At 42.4% G+C, this 18,560-nt stretch overlaps 1 protein-coding gene across 5 annotated transcripts in view; it reads right to left on the bottom strand.

Annotated features, from left to right (window-relative positions):
- Window positions 1–18,560, bottom strand: part of LOC149283131 (otoferlin) — a 116,848-nt gene that overhangs the window by 48,282 nt on the left and 50,006 nt on the right. Inside the window, exon 6 of one of the 5 annotated variants that reach the window (XM_089497978.1) lies at window positions 11,056–11,100. The exons of 3 other annotated variants lie outside the window; for them this stretch is intronic. In XM_089497978.1, coding sequence (XP_089354104.1) covers window positions 11,056–11,100 — 45 coding nt within the window. Of the gene's footprint in view, window positions 1–9,425; window positions 9,441–11,055; window positions 11,101–18,560 lie in introns of all 5 variants that reach the window. One more of the 5 variants, XM_089497975.1, reaches the window with a different exon arrangement.

Here is an 18,560-nt window from a genome sequence, read left to right on the forward strand (position 1 = left end):
GGGTGTAGGGGTATCTGGGTATACCCCTATTTAGGAGTTGGAAATGTAAATTATTGGCACTTTATTATGTTTTTGGTCACTGTTAATTTATTTTGGGTCATTGTCATGGTGTGGGTGGTGTCGGGCTATTTGTATTTTATTGTTTTTGTATGACAATGATTTTTGTTCGATGTTTTCAAGCTGTGGACCTATAAATAATTTTCCACTACATTTCTGGTGTCTGTGTTTTATTTGGGGATGGGTATTATGGTGGGGTTTTTACCGGGGGCCCACATTTCGACTATGCGCCTGTCAAGTGTACTGGAGCCCAGGCAAAATGGACTCCAACATGCATGGAAAGTAAAAGCACAATTTTGGGGATTAGACTGTTGCTTTAAGCTAAAAATGGTCCCTAAATGCTTTTGTATGGTGATTGTATACACAGAAACAGAAACTTTGTCTCTGGGAATTACACAAAATTAAACCCTTAAAACCCAAAAAATAATTTTAGGATGTGCTGTTCGTCCTGCAGAGCCTCTAGAAAAATTCTGATTTTTTTTCTGCCAAGAGGATGAATGAGATTTTTCTCTGGCAGAGGGATTCGGCCTCTCCTTGCGCAGGCAGAACAGAAACTCTAAGGTCCCAGCGAGCACCCCTGTGGCGACGTATTGCTTTGCACATGGTGACATGTTGAGCACAGTAATAAGTCTCCTTTATTACCCCATCAGCCATCTGCGGACACAACAGTCACACTGGAAGAGCTGAAACGTAGCTGCGTTTAATAACGATCCCCTTTTATTTCTCTTTTTATATCAAATCCTTACTTCTCTCAGAAATAGTCTTTTTTTACATCATTCCATTTAAAGTTTTCAAAATTCTGGATTACAGAGGAAGGGAGCAAGACTCGGGGGAGTGGAGCCTCCCTTTTTCTGTAATTCAGAATTCTAGTGGTCAGTTCATCGCATGTGCTGACCTAAGGGCCATGCTCTCCCTTGGAACCAGTAGTATATTTTGCGCTAGGTCGGTGTAGGCCTATGGTGGTGAGTCCATGGGTGGGGGCAGTGCTGCTGGGGCAAAACAAGAGGGGGGCAAGATTGATACGGGGGCAGGGAGATCTATGATCTCTTCAACAGGCCAATTTACACCAAGGAGGACCATGCTGAGCCCACATAGTATGCCGGATCTGGTGCTGTATGGAACATTGGGATATGATGTCATGTCCTGGTGGTTAACAGGGAGCCGAAAGACCATTAGCCTGGCTCAGATCGAGGGCACCGCTCAAGGTAAATACACCATATAAAAAAGGGCGACTACCTGTCCGATCTCTTATAGATTGCTATCTGCGGAATATCACACCTTGGGTCCACTTGGTCCTTGATTTCATCTGTGCCGAAATGTAGGGCATGACCTAAAAGTTCTTCTTAGGCAAGTTTTAACGTCTCCTTTGTTTCTGTTTTTATTGAAAATCATAATTAGAATTAAAGCTATTAAAGTTCCTTGAAAACCTTAAAAAGTGCTCCTCGTGGTCTTGGCTGCTTTACATTCGCTCACGTGGGAAGCTCTTTATCCAGATCTATCCTTTCACTCTCATTGAGAGCCTCTAAAGTCTCCATAAACATAAAAGCATCTGAGGCTAGCTTAATGGTAGGACCTTCAGATCACGACTGCTTGCCAGGCCGTGCCCCAGCCATCCCCTACCCCTTATCTCCGAGGGTGCCGTTTACATACTGAGGGCCCAGATATGATGTCATATCCTGGCCCAATGCATGTGAGCCGCAGAGCGAGGTCACTATAGAGGCTGTGCCGGTTAGCCAGAGCACCCCATAGTGTAGTTGGGTTGGTTACAAGGGAGATGTCCCAGCCAGCTCAAGAATAAGTTGAACGATGGGGACCTGATGGTCAATAAGGCAATTAGGCACCCAGTTATGCAGCGAAGCGGCTGCTGCTCCACTGGAAATGCCGCGCTAGCCCTAGTCACACACGCCAAGTCAATGTTCTTGGTTGCCTATTGAGAAATGTATGGTCAGAAGGTGTGAGGCTGCAAGGCAGAATTAAAGGGTAGAGACCGGTATGCAGGAACGTACCCCAGGAATCAGCAGATAAGGCAAGTGAGAATAAGCCGAAATCAGGAAACGAAGCCGTGGTCAGGGAAACTAGCAAGCTGCGAGGTCAAAATCCGAAGCCAGGGTCAGGAACCAAAAAATCAGGAACGCCGTTTAGTAGCCAAGGGTCGGGATATAGAGAGCAGCAAAGTAGAGGACAAGCCGGGTTTGGTACACAGGAAATCAATAGGAAAAATCACCAAAGGGCACTAGAGCTCGAATAGAAAAAACAATCACTGAGCACTGAGCTAATCTCAGTGCTCAGCTTTTAAACTTGCCGCCAGGGGGAAGCCTCGCCCCCAGCCGTGACGTCATCGGTGCGCGTACCCCGGCGTCTCCATTTGGGGGCGCATAAAGTTAGTTGAGGGCGCGCGCGCGCGCGCCTAGCGGCGGACATGCTGACGGAGGTGGAGGGAGCTGGAGACGCGCCGCGGGATCCGGTACCCGCGGGCATCGGGTACTCAGGTGAGTCACTTCGTCGGACCCGGGGTTGCGGACCCTGACAGATCCCCCTTCCGACGAGAGGTCTCCGGACTCTCTCAGGGCCTGGACGATCAGGATGTTGATTGTGAAAAGACGTAAGAAGCTCTGGGGCATGTACGATGTCAGCAGGCTCCCAAGAATCTTCGTCCGGGGCATAACCCTTCCAGCGGATAAGGTATTGTAATCGTCTATGAAAGTACCTTGAGTCTAGTATCTCTTCGACCTCGTATTCAGGGATATTATCAACTAGAACCGGAGGAGGTGGGTTAGGAAGACGTCCTGGGAACGGATTATCCCTCCATGGTTTGAGCAATGAGACATGGAACACGGGATGGATGGACATGGAGTTGGGCAACTTCAATTCTACTGCTGTGGGGGAAATGAAACGGCTGATAACAAAAGGTCCAATGTACTTGGGACCCAGTTTCCTAGTAGGACATGATAGTTTGAGGTGCCTAGTAGAGAGCCAAACCTTGTCACCAGTCTGATAGTGTGGCGTATTGCTGCGATGGCGATCCGCAAAATTCTTGTAATGACGTTGAGCCGTCACTAGGGTCTCGTGAAGAAGGGAAAAAGTTTTGGTCAGTCTAGTAGTGTGTTCTGAGACCGAGGGGACCACACTGGGTATAGGAGATCCAGGTAGCATTGTGGGATGATATCCATAATTGGCAAGAAATGGGGACATATTGATGGAGCGATGAATATGATTGTTATATGCGAACTCTGCTAATGGCAAGAAAAGAGACCAATCGTCCTGTAAGTAGGCTGTGTAACACCGAAGATATTGCTCGAGCGTCTGGTTGGTACGCTCCGTCTGGCCGTTGCTCTGAGGATGGAAAGCCGAGGAGAGAAAACGCTGAATGTGGAGTTGTTGGCAGAACGCTTTCCAAAAACGTGAGGTAAACTGTGAACCCCGATCAGATGTGATGTCATCAGGTAGGCCATGTAAACGAAATATATTCTGAACAAAAAGCGTAGCCGTCTCAGAGGCGGAGGGAAGATGTCCATAGGGAATAAAATGTGCCATTTTAGTAAAGCGATCAACAACCACGAGAAGCGTAGTGAAGTGATTGGATGGTGGGAGGTCAGTGATGAAATCCATCGATATGCTTATCCATGGTTTGGATGGGGCAGGAAGAGGCTGTAGGAGGCCTGCGGGACGCTTAGGTATCTCCTTGGCTCGAGCACACGTGGAGCAGGATGACACAAAAGCCTTCACGTCCTCCTTAAGTGTCGGCCACCAGAAGGATCGCTGAATCAACTCGGATGTTTGCAGGATACCTCCATGTCCGGCGATGGGAGTGTCGTGAAAAGCCTGAAGAACTTGTAAACGAACCTCTGGAGGGACAAAAACAAGGTCATTGTGATAGTAGAGGCCATGCTGGTATTGAAGTTCGTGAACCTCTGGTAAGTGGTTGCGGGATGAGTACTGTCGAACCGAGTCCCAGATGGTGCGGGTCATGGCAAGGAACTGTGTAGGGGATAAAATCGTGTTATCTGTTTCAGGAATCTGCATGGTAGAAACGTCATGCATACGGGAGAGCGAGTCGGCTTTCGTATTACGGGACCCTGGACGGTAGGTAATGTGAAGTTGAAATCGTGTGAAGAATAAGGCCCACCTCGCCAATCGTGGTTGCAGGCGTTTGGCCGAGCGCAAATATTCTAAATTCTTGTGGTCGGAAAATACAGTGATGGGATACAGGGCTCCCTCCAGCAAATGACGCCATTCTTCCAGAGCTAGTTTAATCGCCAATAGTTCCCTCTCTCCTACACCATAATTTCTTTCTGCGGGAGAGAGAGTTCGGGAAAAATAAGCCACTGGATGTAGTTGTCCGTCAGATTCTTGCCTTTGAGAGAGTACAGCTCCTACAGCGGTATCTGAGGCATCGACCTCCAAGGTATATGGATTTTGTGGGTCAGGCATCCGGAGGATGGGAGCAGAGATGAATCTGTCCTTAAGGTAGTCGAAAGCCTTTTGTGCTGCCTCGGACCAGACAAACTTGAAATTCTTGGAGGTAAGAGCGGTTAAGGGTTGAGCGAATTTCGAAAAGTCTCTGATAAATTTGCGGTAGTAATTCGCAAATCCGATGAATCTCTGGACACCCTTCCGGTCTGTAGGAGGAGGCCAGCGGAGAATAGCATCGACTTTCTTCTTGTCCATCTGGATGCTGGTAGGAGTGAGAACATAACCCAGAAAATCAATGACTTGCACTTCAAACGTACATTTCTCTGGTTTAGCAAAAAGTCCATTTCTTCTGAGTCTAGAAAGTACTTGACTGACATGTTCCCTGTGTGTCTCTATGTTTGGGGAAAACACCAGGATGTCATCTAAGTAAACTATGACGTATTGGTCCAGGATATCGCGAAAAACGTCATTGACGAAGTGTTGGAAGGTGGCAGGTGCGTTGCATAATCCAAAAGGCATGACAAGATACTCAAAATGGCCATAACGGCACCTGAAAGCAGTTTTCCATTCATCATCCTTGCGTACCCTCACCAAGTTATAAGCTCCCCGTAAATCTATTTTGGTGAATATCTTAGCTCCACGAACATGTTCCAATAGTTCAGGAATGAGGGGAAGAGGGTATCTGTTTTTTACCGTAATATTGTTTAATTCTCGGTAATCGACGCAAGGCCGGAGTCCGCCGTCTTTTTTATGCACGAAAAAGATTCCTGCCCCCGCTGGGGAGGTGGAAGGTCTAATAAACCCTTTGGCGAGATTTTCATCAATATAGTCTTTTAATACGGTAAGTTCAGGTTCGGATAGTGGGTATATGCGACCAAACGGAATGGCAGATCCTGGGTATAGTTCGATTGGACAATCATAAGATCGATGAGGAGGAAGTTTATCTGCCCCCTTTTTCTCAAAAACATCTTTGAAGTGTGCGTAAGGAGGAGGTAGGTCTTGGGATGGTTGGGACAGGAGAGAGACGCATGCCGACGTTTTCTTGAGACAACCTTGGGTACAGTGGTTGGATGCAAAACGGAAAGTACCGGTCTCCCAATTAATAGAGGGATTATGAGTTCTCAACCATGGGAGGCCCAGGATCACCGGAGAGATGGGAGAGTTCATGATGTCAAATCGAATGTTCTCTGAATGGCCCTCCCCGATCTTAAGTAGTAGCGTAGTGGTCTCTCGAATGATGGGTCCAGTTTTCAGAGGGCTGCCATCCACCAGTTGAATAGTCATAGGGGTCTTCTTACGGCGAGCGGGGATGGAGAGTGAGCGTGCCAAATCAAAGTCCAGAAAGTTGCCACTGGCTCCGGAATCCACCATGGCAGAGAGGTTGACGGAACCGCTACTCCACTGCAAGGATACGGGGAGAGAAAGGTGAGCTGCAAAACGAGACATCTGTCCAGTAGATATTTGATAACGATGGATAATCTCCTTACCCTTACGGAATCGGGCGCGTGTTCTGCAGTCTTGGTAGGAATGGCCGGCTCTGCCGCAATATAAGCAGAGTCCCAACGATCTTCGGCGTTCCCTTTCGGCAGGAGACAGTGGTCCATGGATAATACCTATTTGCATAGGTTCCTCGTCTGGGAGTGAGGCATTGGGGACAGGAGGAGAGGCAGGCGACCAGGTAGAGGAAGAAGATTGACGCTCGAGTCTTCTCTCACGGAGCCGACGGTCGATCTGGGTGGATAACGTGATAAAGTCCTCCAGGCCAGAAGGGATGGAAGTGCGAGCAAGTTCGTCTTTAACCAATTCCGAGAGGCCCCAACGGAATTGATCGTGGAGAGCGGGCTCATTCCATAATGAGTCCAGAGCCAAGCGTCTGAAATCAGTGATGTACTCCTCGATGGGGCGTCTACCCTGCTTGAGGGTTCTCAGAGAGGTGGTAGCCGAGGAAGTTCTGAAAGGATCGTCATACATAGAGTCCATAGCCTGACGGAATGAGGCCCACGAATCCAGTAGCGGACTGTTGCTGTGGAGGAGGTGATGAGCCCATTGTTGAGGTTCGTCCGAGAGGAGGGAAATAACGGTATGGACCCGGACATAGTCGGAGAGATAGGTTCTGGGCTTAAGATTAAACAATATTTGGCAGGAAGTGATGAAAGTTCGGTACTTCTTGCGGTCACCTGTGAATCGTTCCGGGAGGGGAACTTGAGGTTCTATGGCCGAGGCGCCCTCCATGTTGAGAGGTAGAGGGGCCACGGCTGGGTCTGCAGGAGCGGCATGGGGAACTTGAAGCTGTTGCACCTGCTGCCTAAGCTGGTTTTGACTTGCCTGGAGGTCTTGCAAAGACTGGTTCATAGAAGTCATTTGTTGACTTAAGGCAGTGAACATGTCAGGTCTTCCTGCGGGCTCCATAGGGCTCAGTGATTATGTGAGGCTGCAAGGCAGAATTAAAGGGTAGAGACCGGTATGCAGGAACGTACCCCAGGAATCAGCAGATAAGGCAAGTGAGAATAAGCCGAAATCAGGAAACGAAGCCGTGGTCAGGGAAACTAGCAAGCTGCGAGGTCAAAATCCGAAGCCAGGGTCAGGAACCAAAAAATCAGGAACGCCGTTTAGTAGCCAAGGGTCGGGATATAGAGAGCAGCAAAGTAGAGGACAAGCCGGGTTTGGTACACAGGAAATCAATAGGAAAAATCACCAAAGGGCACTAGAGCTCGAATAGAAAAAACAATCACTGAGCACTGAGCTAATCTCAGTGCTCAGCTTTTAAACTTGCCGCCAGGGGGAAGCCTCGCCCCCAGCCGTGACGTCATCGGTGCGCGTACCCCGGCGTCTCCATTTGGGGGCGCATAAAGTTAGTTGAGGGCGCGCGCGCGCGCGCCTAGCGGCGGACATGCTGACGGAGGTGGAGGGAGCTGGAGACGCGCCGCGGGATCCGGTACCCGCGGGCATCGGGTACTCAGGTGAGTCACTTCGTCGGACCCGGGGTTGCGGACCCTGACAGAAGGACACTTGTAAGTCTGTTATCAGACCACGGCTTCGTTCTTGAAATAGGGTAGGTTGGAACTTCTCCCCAGATCTATTTAAGTGGAGCGCATTACTTTTAATCTCCACTAGAGGTCGACAAAGTACATACAATTTAACCCTTCCATGCCACTCATTTGCCACCCAACCTACAACCCTATTGTCACTGTAATATTATAGGCACGTAACATATATGTTGCATATGTTTTTACCCTTGCGTTCTCTTTCACTTTTTTAACTGGCTAATAGAGGGAATAAACAACCACTGTACTCTACTAAACCCAGTCTGAGAGGGATCTACTCCGCTTTAAACACTAAAACCCACCACTTAGGAGTCAGTTAATAATTCTTTCAAAGGTGGAAATCTATGTTTAGCAAACAATCATATGTAATTTGCATGTAGGGTGCCAACTGTGGCTCTTCCTTTTATTTATTGACTTTTTGGCCACTGATCTAAAAAAAAAAAATTCATTAAAATTATTATACAGTGCATACAATGGCACCTTCTGGCTCAAAGTGATGCTAGCACTTTCTTCTTGGTTATATTCAGTAGCCAATAGAACCCTTTTCATGTTATGGATTCTACAAATTCATTTTCCCCTCCCTTTTATACATGTATAAAAGAAATGTTACGCATCTGTGGATTTCTACAGATACAATCCCCATTATCCGTGGTTCTGTTTTAACGAGCAGGAATTATTGATATATTCTGTCTAAGATTCAGCCAGATGAACGTTCTGTTAGTTTATTATTTTCACACCCTGCACAGACGGCATGCTTCAGTATTTTCAGGATTTATTCGTTTTTACGTGTTATAAATGGAGGTTTTGAATAAATTGAACCGAATTCTCTAGCCATAAGTTATATTTCGAAAGCGACGTTTTTTCTTTAAATGCAATTTAAACATATATCCTACAGCCAATAGCAGCGTACAAACAGAATGTCATTAAATCAATTAAATGTATTATAAAATTAATATTTCAATAAAATACATTTATTTTACTGAACACAACCTTAATTATTATTAAAAAAAATTATTAAAATATTAACTGTGATCTTGCACATGATAAAAAAAATTATTACGAATACATTTCGTTTTCATCCTCTTTTGCCTAGAATTTGTATAAAATTTTAATTAATTTCATTTTAGAAAAATCTGGCCCCCTGGTCACACGGTGTCTTTTCAACCAAGAATCATTAACCAACTTGAATTTCAACACACTGGGGAATAATGGGTTAAATTTATATTTCATTAAATAACCACAGAAATGCCAATTTTGATAATAGTTTTAAGGATGAAGGCTAAGGGATCTCAATATGTCTGGCCGGGGGGGGCGGGGGGAGACATTTAAACACAAAAAAGGGATTTAACAAAGTACAGGAGGGGAGTTTATTCCAAAGGAAGAGAAAAGTTACAACATTAGACCAGAATCTAACACTTTACTGAGAGGGTGGTAGATAAGTGGAGCAGCCTCCCAGCAGAAGTGGTAGAGGGTAATACAGTGTCAGTTAAACATGCATGGGATAGACGTACGGGCTCCTGAATCTAAGAGGAGGCCAGGAAACAACCCTATATTTGTATGTCCATCGATATTCTATGCGGTAGATAATTTAATAAATATGGGAACGTCCCGCTTACCTGGGGCAGAACTTCCGTCATCGACGCTACCTCTAGAAGCGGAGAGCCGAAATAATTTATTTAAATTCCCCAAAATTAAATAATAGGTGGTTTTAACAGCTCCCGGGAAGCTCTATCCCAGAATCCGGCTTTTTTGGCCTGGTTCTTCCGAGAAGGACACATTGAAGAAGGAAAAAAAAGAGGGTAATAATGATCTGGAGGGCAGGTAATGGGCTGGTCCGAGAGGTGACGGCTTTGGAACAGCTGTCAGCGGCCAGCCGATACCCCCATGAATTTTGGATGAATTGGTGGGAACCTGAGACGGCCGCCTCTAGTCTGTGACGAGGATAAGGAACCGGACCAACAGACAGATGTGAGCTCCTAGGCCGAGCTGGCGGCTTTGGAATACGGGTTAAAAATGAACATTTTGGGGAATTGTGCATTTCATTAAATCGTAAAAATGAAATCGAAGAAAAAAAAACCCCAATTTTTATTTTTTTCCCCCCGAATGGCCACCTCGCTCCGTCCGCATCGCTTGCGTTTCAGCGGGGATCATGGGTTTTGTATCTGATTACTTGCATTAAATATTTACCGACAGACAAGACACGGGGCGAGCTTTGGTTTCTTACTCTGAATGGACCTTTTATGCTCCAAAGAATCCTATCTCTTTTTGGCAAATAAAGTGTCCCTTCATCGGGTTCACAGAAGGCGCTGGAGATCAGGCTTAACCCTTTGAGGGAACTTTAAGAATCGATTCCATTTCTTGGGATTGATCTCCAGAGTTACCCTAAAATCTGGTCCTACCGGTGTTTTAGGACACGTCAGCTCGGCCCCAAACTCGCCAAATCTTTGGTCCTTTGTGGACCTTTTTATTTAAAGTCGAGTTTTCAAAGAAGGACCCATGCGCTTCTGAGACGGGGACGTTTTCTGGTCCATGATGACTTGGCTCGGGAGGATCCGACGCTAAATGAAGTTGGGTCCTCAATGGTTTCAATGTGGAGACTCCTAGGACATAACAGGATAGAGGGGGGGCCACGGGGAAATGGGTGGTGTGGGTGTAATTGGTGGAGGCTGGATGCCCCACAAGGGGTAGGTTAGGGGTTATAAGTCATATGGGGGGGGATCTGGTTAGCTGCCTTGGGTGGGGGCAACCAGGATTGGTGGTGGAGAACCTTATATTTTGGCGCTACAGGAAGGATCCGTGGTGGTAAAAGGGTAGTTTGGGTTGGGCATGCGGCGAGACATGGTGGGACAATCCTAGAAAAGGCTTAAGGCGGGGGCCTCGTTCTTTTGTTCAGGATGTTTGGCAATTGTTGGTAGTTAGGTTAAGGTTAACCCACTGGAACCTTTCATGTAAATTTATTTTATGGGTAACCTAGTAGCTATCTATTATACATATATTAATTGATTTAATTAAATAATCCCCCCTCAGCTGAGGTTGGCCCCTGTATGTGGATGGCGCAGACGAGGAGCCCCCGGTGTCAGTGCGGAATGGAGCAAGGAAATAACCGGCCAATGAATACATTTACACGAGATCACAGAGAGCAACGGACCAAGTAATCGACCAATTCACTTTTTATACGTTCAGAACGGATGATCCGAAACGCTACTAAAATGACCTAATTCCTCGATAAAGATATCGATTTCAATTAATATGTATATACGTATTAGTTAAAAAGACAGTTTTGATGTATATACTGTACAGTATTTATATATATCAATTAAAGGAAAAATTTTGATATATATATATATATTAATTAAAGGAACAGTTTTGATATATATATATATTAATTAAAGGAACAGTTTTGATATATATATATTAATTAAAGGAACAGTTTTGATATATATATATATATATTAAAGGAAAAAGGATGTAACTTTCTGGTTGTACGTGGTACCTATATATTTAGTAACACAGCACACGAGCACACACACGCGGGACTTACTTTTCTTTTCCGTCCTTGGTCCCCTTGCTCTTATCCTTATTTTTGCTATTAATGCCGTACATGCAAGATATAAAGGAATAATTAGACGGGTGCATTTACGGGGTTAATTATTCACGCGCTCCCAGCACTCAGTGCTCGTATAACCCTCACAAGTCTTTTATTTGCACTAAAACCCCACGGCGATGGGTAAAGATATAAATAAGCTGTACAGTATGGATGGCAATACTGTGCTTTTTTGTATAACAATAATTCACTCGTAATGGATACAAATTAAATTCTATTATTAGCATGGATACAGCCCTGCTCTATAACCTGTATCAATGGCTTCATATATGTCTACATATATATATATTATATTTCATATATATATATATATATTCACACCACTTTGTTTATTAAAAGTATCCTTATATTGCTAATAATAGTGTAAATAATAATAATAATGGAGTAAATAATAATAGTGTAAATAATAATTATAATAATTATAATAATAATAATAGTGTAAATAATAATAATGGAGAAAATAATAAAAATAGTGTAAATAATAATAATGATACTAATAGTGTAAATAATAATCATAATAATAATAATAATAATAATAGTGTAAATAATAATAATAATAATAATAGTGTAAATAATAATAATAATGGAGTAAATAATAATAGTGTAAATAATAATTATAATAATAATAATTGTGTAAATAATAATAATAATGGAGAAAATAATAAAAATAGTGTAAATAATAATTATTATTATAATAATAATAGTGTAAATAATAATAATGATACTAATAGTGTAAATAATACTAATAATAATAGTGTAAATAATAATAATGATAATAACAGTTTAAATAATAAAAATCGGCAACTTAACAGCGGGGGAGACATAACTTAATGGGGAGGAATAATCATGCAGATCCCGAGAACAGGAAGTTAAGATGGCCGCTCCCATAGTGTAGACATTTGGGTTTCTAATGCTAATATATATTGGTTAGTTTAATGCGTAAAATAACATTATGCAGCTTGATATGGGTCCCTGGACTGTGAAATGCAGGATCAGATCCCTGTTGGTATTTTATTCTCTCTTCACATCGGCCCCGTCTCGTTCTATTGCATAGTAAAGCGGGGGGGGGGGTGTCTCGGTGCATGTGGGCTTCTCAAATCCGAATTATCCACAACATGGATCTCCCCGATTGTAGAGAATTAATTAAACGCCATTAAAAAGGCTACAGATCTCCTTTAATGAGGTTGGACCTTCTTATCTGCACGCGGCACCTGAGCCACGAACAAACCCCCCACCACCACCGGCACCACCCTTCCCAGCCGCGTCCGTGACACAAAAAACGGATCTGCAGAACAATCAGAGCGGACGCCAGTCCCATTAATACTAATGATCCAGAACCTTCATTAACCGAGAACCGTTACGGATCACGCAGGGAAAATCAATCGACGCTATCTGGGAATAGAAGGCATTTACGGAAGCTGACATTGGTTTCTACTGCGTCTTAAAATATATTAATAACTAGAAAAGATTCACCTTTTAACCCCTTAATGACAACACCCGTACATGTACAGGCTCAAAATGCATTGTTTTCAATGGGTTTAGGGACCGCCCATTGTCCTTAAGAGGTTAAATTCAACCTTTCATCAAAATCCACAACTTAAGTATCCTTACTCAAAATAATAATAATAATAATAATAATAAATAGTAATAATAATAATAATAGTAATAATAATAATCCTGGATTCTGAAGTTGATTTCTCCTCTCATTTTTCACCAAAAAATGGTGGTCAAAATGTGGCCAAAAAAAGTATGTCTAACCTTAAAATATATTAATAACAATAAAAGAAAACATGGTCAATTCACCTTTAACTTCAACCTTTCATCAAAATCCACAACTTAAGTATCCTTACTCAAAAGAATAATAATAATAATATAATAATATATAATAATAATAATAATAATAATAATAGTAGTAATAATAATATATAATAATAACAGTAATAATAATAATATATAATAATAGTTATAATAATAATAATAGTAATAATAATAATAATATATAATAATAGTAATAATAATAATAGTAGTAATAATAATAATAATAATCCTGGATTCTGAAGTTGATTTCTCCTCTCATTTTTTATTAAAACATTTTCAAGGAGGGGTTCTTCCAAAGATTTATATTTCCGGGGGGGGGGGGGCACAAATATTCGCTGATCACACACAGCATTCATATGCTGGAAAACTTGCACAGTACAGCACCCTACTTTAGGATTCTTCTCCCAGATGCATAACCTTACATTTTTCTATGTGAAACTCTGTGTTTTAGCTGTGACTCAGATCAACGCCTCACATTCTTATGCGCAAAACTACCAAAAACTATATGTTTTGTACAAAATAGGATCTAAACTACTTTAGCAAATATGTGTCTATTAAACAGAAATGATATTAATTTATTATTTACATTTTTTGGCGTCAGGATTGTTTTAATTGTTTGAAAAGTAATAGTTTAAGTTTTAAGTATGGAGGTTTACTGGGAACATATATTTCCCATGAGCACAAAGTGGCATGCTAATGACTTTAAATTGGGTTCAAATCACTTGTATTAAGGTTTTTACAGCAGGGAAACAATGGTCAGACGGAATGGACCAAGTTTGTATTATTTGCCATTATATTCTATGAGTCGGTGTGAAATATGGTTTGGCTATTAAAAATAAATAAATAAATAAATAAATAAAAACTAAAAAAAAAGGATTAATTCGAAAAAAATTCTAAAATAATTCTAAAATTCTAATAAAATCAAAAGAAAGAAGGCCACGTGTTTATGATTAAAGATAATGCAGTAGACATTAAGTTGAAGGTGAACATGAGAATTATAAACGTCTACTATTTCCCCAAATTCTACATGCTACCGTTCAATACGAATAGATTGTAAGCTCATAGGAACAGGAGAACAGGACTTTCTCCTTCTACACCTATATGTCGTAATCTTCTCGACAATTTGAATGTTATTGTTAATTTTCTCTTCCGTGTTGTAACAGCGCTACGGAATCTACTGGTGTAATTTACACTAAAATAATAATAATAATATTAATATAATAATATAATATAATAAACCATGGGAGCGGCCACCTTAACTTCCTGTTCTCAGGATCTGCATGGTTATTCCTCCTCATTAACTGCTTATTATGCCTTAAAATATTAATACGTCCAAAAAATGGAGGGATCCTTTATCTTTTACCCCCACTCTGTGCTGTGCGGTGGGCAGTTGCCCCTCTCACCCACCCTGGTGCCAGGCCTGTACCAAAATGTCACATATTCATAGACAATGTTTAAGATTCATTGATATTGGGTCAGTTTGGGCACAAACAGATGCCTGTGAGGATTATCTGTAGGCTGGTGGTTGAGATGGCCACCAGGACACCTGGAGAACAGAGCACCCATATCCCCTCGGCACGCGCCGGTGCAAAATTACTGGGGAACGTAGTGAAGAGATTGTGATGGAAAATTCCATTTATTTTTAATGGGGAACGCGGTGAAGAAATGACAATCCTCATTATGTCGCCTTTTTTTTCATGGTTTGACCCGGAGACCTATGGGTGAAGCTCCGCTTCTCTGGTTCTCCAGGTCAACATTTCCCCTTTAAATGGGGGTGTTTCGCGTGATGTGAGCGGGAATGCCCACGGGTGGCATGGGACCGTCCACTGGTGGCATGGGACCGCCCGCTGGTGGCATGGGACCGCCCACTGGAGCTCAGAAGTTCCCAGGTGTGATCATAGAGAAAATCCACTCAAACTTAACAAAAGTCTTCAAAACTCTGGAGAAGAAATCAAACCCAAACAGGAACGTGCGGCACGAAAGGCTAATAAACGAAGTGGCTACAGAACGAGTGCTAAACGGATTTACCTGAACTGTAAAATGCTGCCTTTTTTGTCCTTTCCTTTAGCTTTTTCTCTGAAATAACAAAAAAATAAATAAATAAAAATAAATTTTAAAAAAAAGCCCATTGGAAGGGCGACGGCTCCAGCTCCTGTCTGAAATAATCGAATTTCCCGTCACAATAGATGAAAATATGGCTTTTGCTCCTTGATGTTCTTCTAAAGTCAGATTGTAATAATCTCCATGCGTATGAAGAGCTCCCCCGCTCACTCGTCGCTCCCCGCTCTGCGGGATCATTGCTCAGAATGTCACCAGACTTATCAGGGAGTTAATGAGGTCCATAAAAGAACCATAATCCGCGATCATTAACGTTATTCATCCATCATGATTGTTTTTGTAACCGAACAACATTTTCTTCCCTCATCGGCGACATCCAAATCATTAGCCACATTTCATTTGCTTTGTACAGCTAACGACAAACCGGTGCAGACGGAGAGTTAAAAGCTCGGAATGCATCAGAGGAGACATAAAGAACACGCACACGCAGCAAACGTGTTACTCCAACGCATTTTACCGCATGCAAATCAGCACAGGCATTCCTCAGTAATAAGAGTTTGAATATCGAGTCTTGGGTCTCACGTAACTCCTCCCCCGGCTGCCTCTGCTGCAAACAGGAAGTGTACCTGGGAAGCACACTTCCTGCACACGCTCAGTAGCAGTCAGTTGCAGCAACCGGTGTTCAGATCACGTACGTGTGATTGGCTGCTGCTTTGACTAGGCTGGGGTTCTGCTAATGTGCAGGAAGTGTACTGACGAATGCTTCCTGTTTGCAGTAGAGGCAGCCGGGGGCGGGGTTATAGGGGGCACAATCTCATTCTTCTAACTCCGATAGCTAAAGAACGCCTGCCCCGATTTCCATGCAGCGAACTGCATTGGAGTCCATCCATCGGAGCTAACGCTCATACGCAATTAACACGAAAACAGAGCCGAGCGCTGGATTCATGGAAAGTAAAATCTGACAAATTCTGCTTAACGGACTTTAAATAAAAAAAATATACACTATTTTATATTTATGTCACCTAAACCACGATGAAAACATTTGGCATTTACTATTTCCGCTTTGGATAACTTTTATAGTTTAAAAGATATGTAATAAAGATAATGTAATATAATAAAGATAATATTGGAACATCTGGTTCATAGGGGGAAATTTAATCCAAAATTGTATATCAAAAAATATCAACTTATATTTTGTATTATTGGTTTTAAAAATAGCTAATATTTTAGCTTCTTGCGTTGTGCTTTTTTAGAAATAATTCAAGGTTTCTTATTTATCCTTCTTCTGTTCTTGCTTCAAAACAATAAAAGATTATTTACAGAGCAAATATTCTTATTAAAGCAACAGAAAAAATATTTATATTGTCCTTTTATTTTACTTTTTTTTTTTCCTTTAAAGCTGCCGGTTCCATTTATTCTGCTGAATTTAAGAATTTCTAATTAAACTTATTTCCCGTTACTTCTAAATGTTCAGTTAAAAAAAATGTAAAAAAATCTTTCATCCTATCAAATTTTGCCTTCTTTGTTATTCTGCCTGGAAACAATAAATTCTCAAAAAAGGCACCGATAGGCTATTGCCATAGAAGCGGGGAAAAAAAAGTTTTCCGTGGAAGAGGAATGAATAAAATGACGGCTCTGCTAGGGTTTCTTTGCTTTAACACGCCGGAGAGGCGATTGATGATTTAAGTGGAACAGCAGCTTTAAGCCATGTATGTAGCTTTTATAACATACTAAAAACACGCCACGCCACTCGTCATGCAAACACTAGGTCCGGGAGGGCAGCAGACCTCACAGTATTACCTCAGCTCATCCAGGTCCTCTCTGGTGGGACAAAAGAGACGATGCAGAGTTAGGAAACGACACGAGTATCACGACCGGCCACCTATACGGATCTCACTGGTTTCCAGAATTATTGCGATTTTTCTTAATTTTAAGGGATATTTGTCTTAAAAAAGGAATATTTCACCCCAAGTTAAATTCGGTGGCAGAAGATAGCAAAAGCCTGCAATTACTGTCCTGTTTTGACCATATATTCTTACAATTTTTTGACTTTTTTTTTCAGCTCCCACCAAAGGGGAGGGGAAACTTAATGGGGAGGAATAATCACATAGATCCTGAGAACAGGAGCTTACTATGGCTGCTCCCATCAGATGGGCTTCGCTTGTTTCATTGCTTCATTACGGGGGGTTTGTTTTGGAACACTAGCCCATATTAAAGCAGAACATTTATTTCACATTTAAACACTTTATGGGTGTGGGGGGGGGGGAATCACCGTTATTTGTTTTTTTAATGTTATTTTTTGGCGATTGGGTCCGGTCTGGGAGATGAGGGTTCACCGCTCTTTATAGACGTGCGTAGTGGAGCAGCGCGTTGCAATATGATGTCATATCCTGCTGTGACGTTGCGATACATCAGCAGAGGGTTGGCGGGTCAGGTTGGTGAATGTTCCTGCCCTCGGAACCTCCTCTAACATGTCCTACAGCACCTGTAACCACTACCCCAAATGAAGATGCCTCCTGAGGTGAAATGGGCCACGTTGTTTTAAGGGCTTTTCTCCTTTTTTTCCACACAGTATTTATGAATTTCTTTTGGGATTTAACCGTTTGTTTTCTGACTGCGTAGAGATTTGGTTAATGGCTGGATACAGATGGGGGGCTCTGGAGTGGGGGGTGGGGGGTACAGCTTTCCCTATAATGGTGACTTATGTCATGATACAAATTATAACGGCGAATGGTCGTGTCACCGTCCCAACTTAAATGCCTGTTATCAGGATCTGCAGAATTATTCCTCCCCGTTAAGTTATCTCGCCTCTATTGTTAAGTTGCTGATTGGTTCGCCCTGACTCTATAAGGGAAGGGGGGAGTGGAAAGGAAAGAACTTCAAGACAGGATTCATTTCAGATGAGCGTAGTTGCCCTGGGGGGGAATAACCCCTTCCTTTCCAGCTAATTATATTCACTGATCGACAAATAAAAATCCCACGAGGCTTGAAATACGCCAGCGACCAAAACACTCTGATTCCGGGGTTATTAACATTCCGTTAACCCTGCGTGTGCTGCCACAATTCTACCCTTAATCGAGATTTAAAAAACAACCGTTCGCTTTAAATGTATTTCTGATTAGCCAATAACATTCCGTTTAATCCGCACCGGCCAATGAATGCTATGCTTACAAATGACATCATCGATTGTGATAAAAATTGTTACGTTTCTAACTTATTTGAAGTTTTTTTTTATCTGGCGACGCTGCCTTTTTTACTGTTTTTGTTTCTCCCCCCCCCCCCCCCAAATACTGCGGATCCTTCAGGCTCCGTTGCCTTTAAATGAATCGAATTTATTAATTTAAGCATAAAAATAATATACGCCATTTAAAAAAAAAAAATGCTTCAATCCGTCTAAAAACATATTCAAGGCTCACAGGCCCCGCAGACGTGTTTCAATGCTTAATAAAATAGCTTTTTCCACCCCGGTAAACGCTGAGATCATTTTCTGGAACCAGTGAAGGGAAAATGCGAATAAACACACTATGGAATTGTGGGTAGATTGTGGCGCGGCGGCTGACAGGTCC

The sequence above is a fragment of the Sceloporus occidentalis genome, unplaced genomic scaffold (assembly GCF_023333645.1).
Source record: "Sceloporus occidentalis isolate IW3139 unplaced genomic scaffold, rSceOcc1.0.p SCAF_111, whole genome shotgun sequence".
Classification (NCBI taxonomy): Eukaryota; Metazoa; Chordata; class Lepidosauria; order Squamata; family Phrynosomatidae; genus Sceloporus; species Sceloporus occidentalis.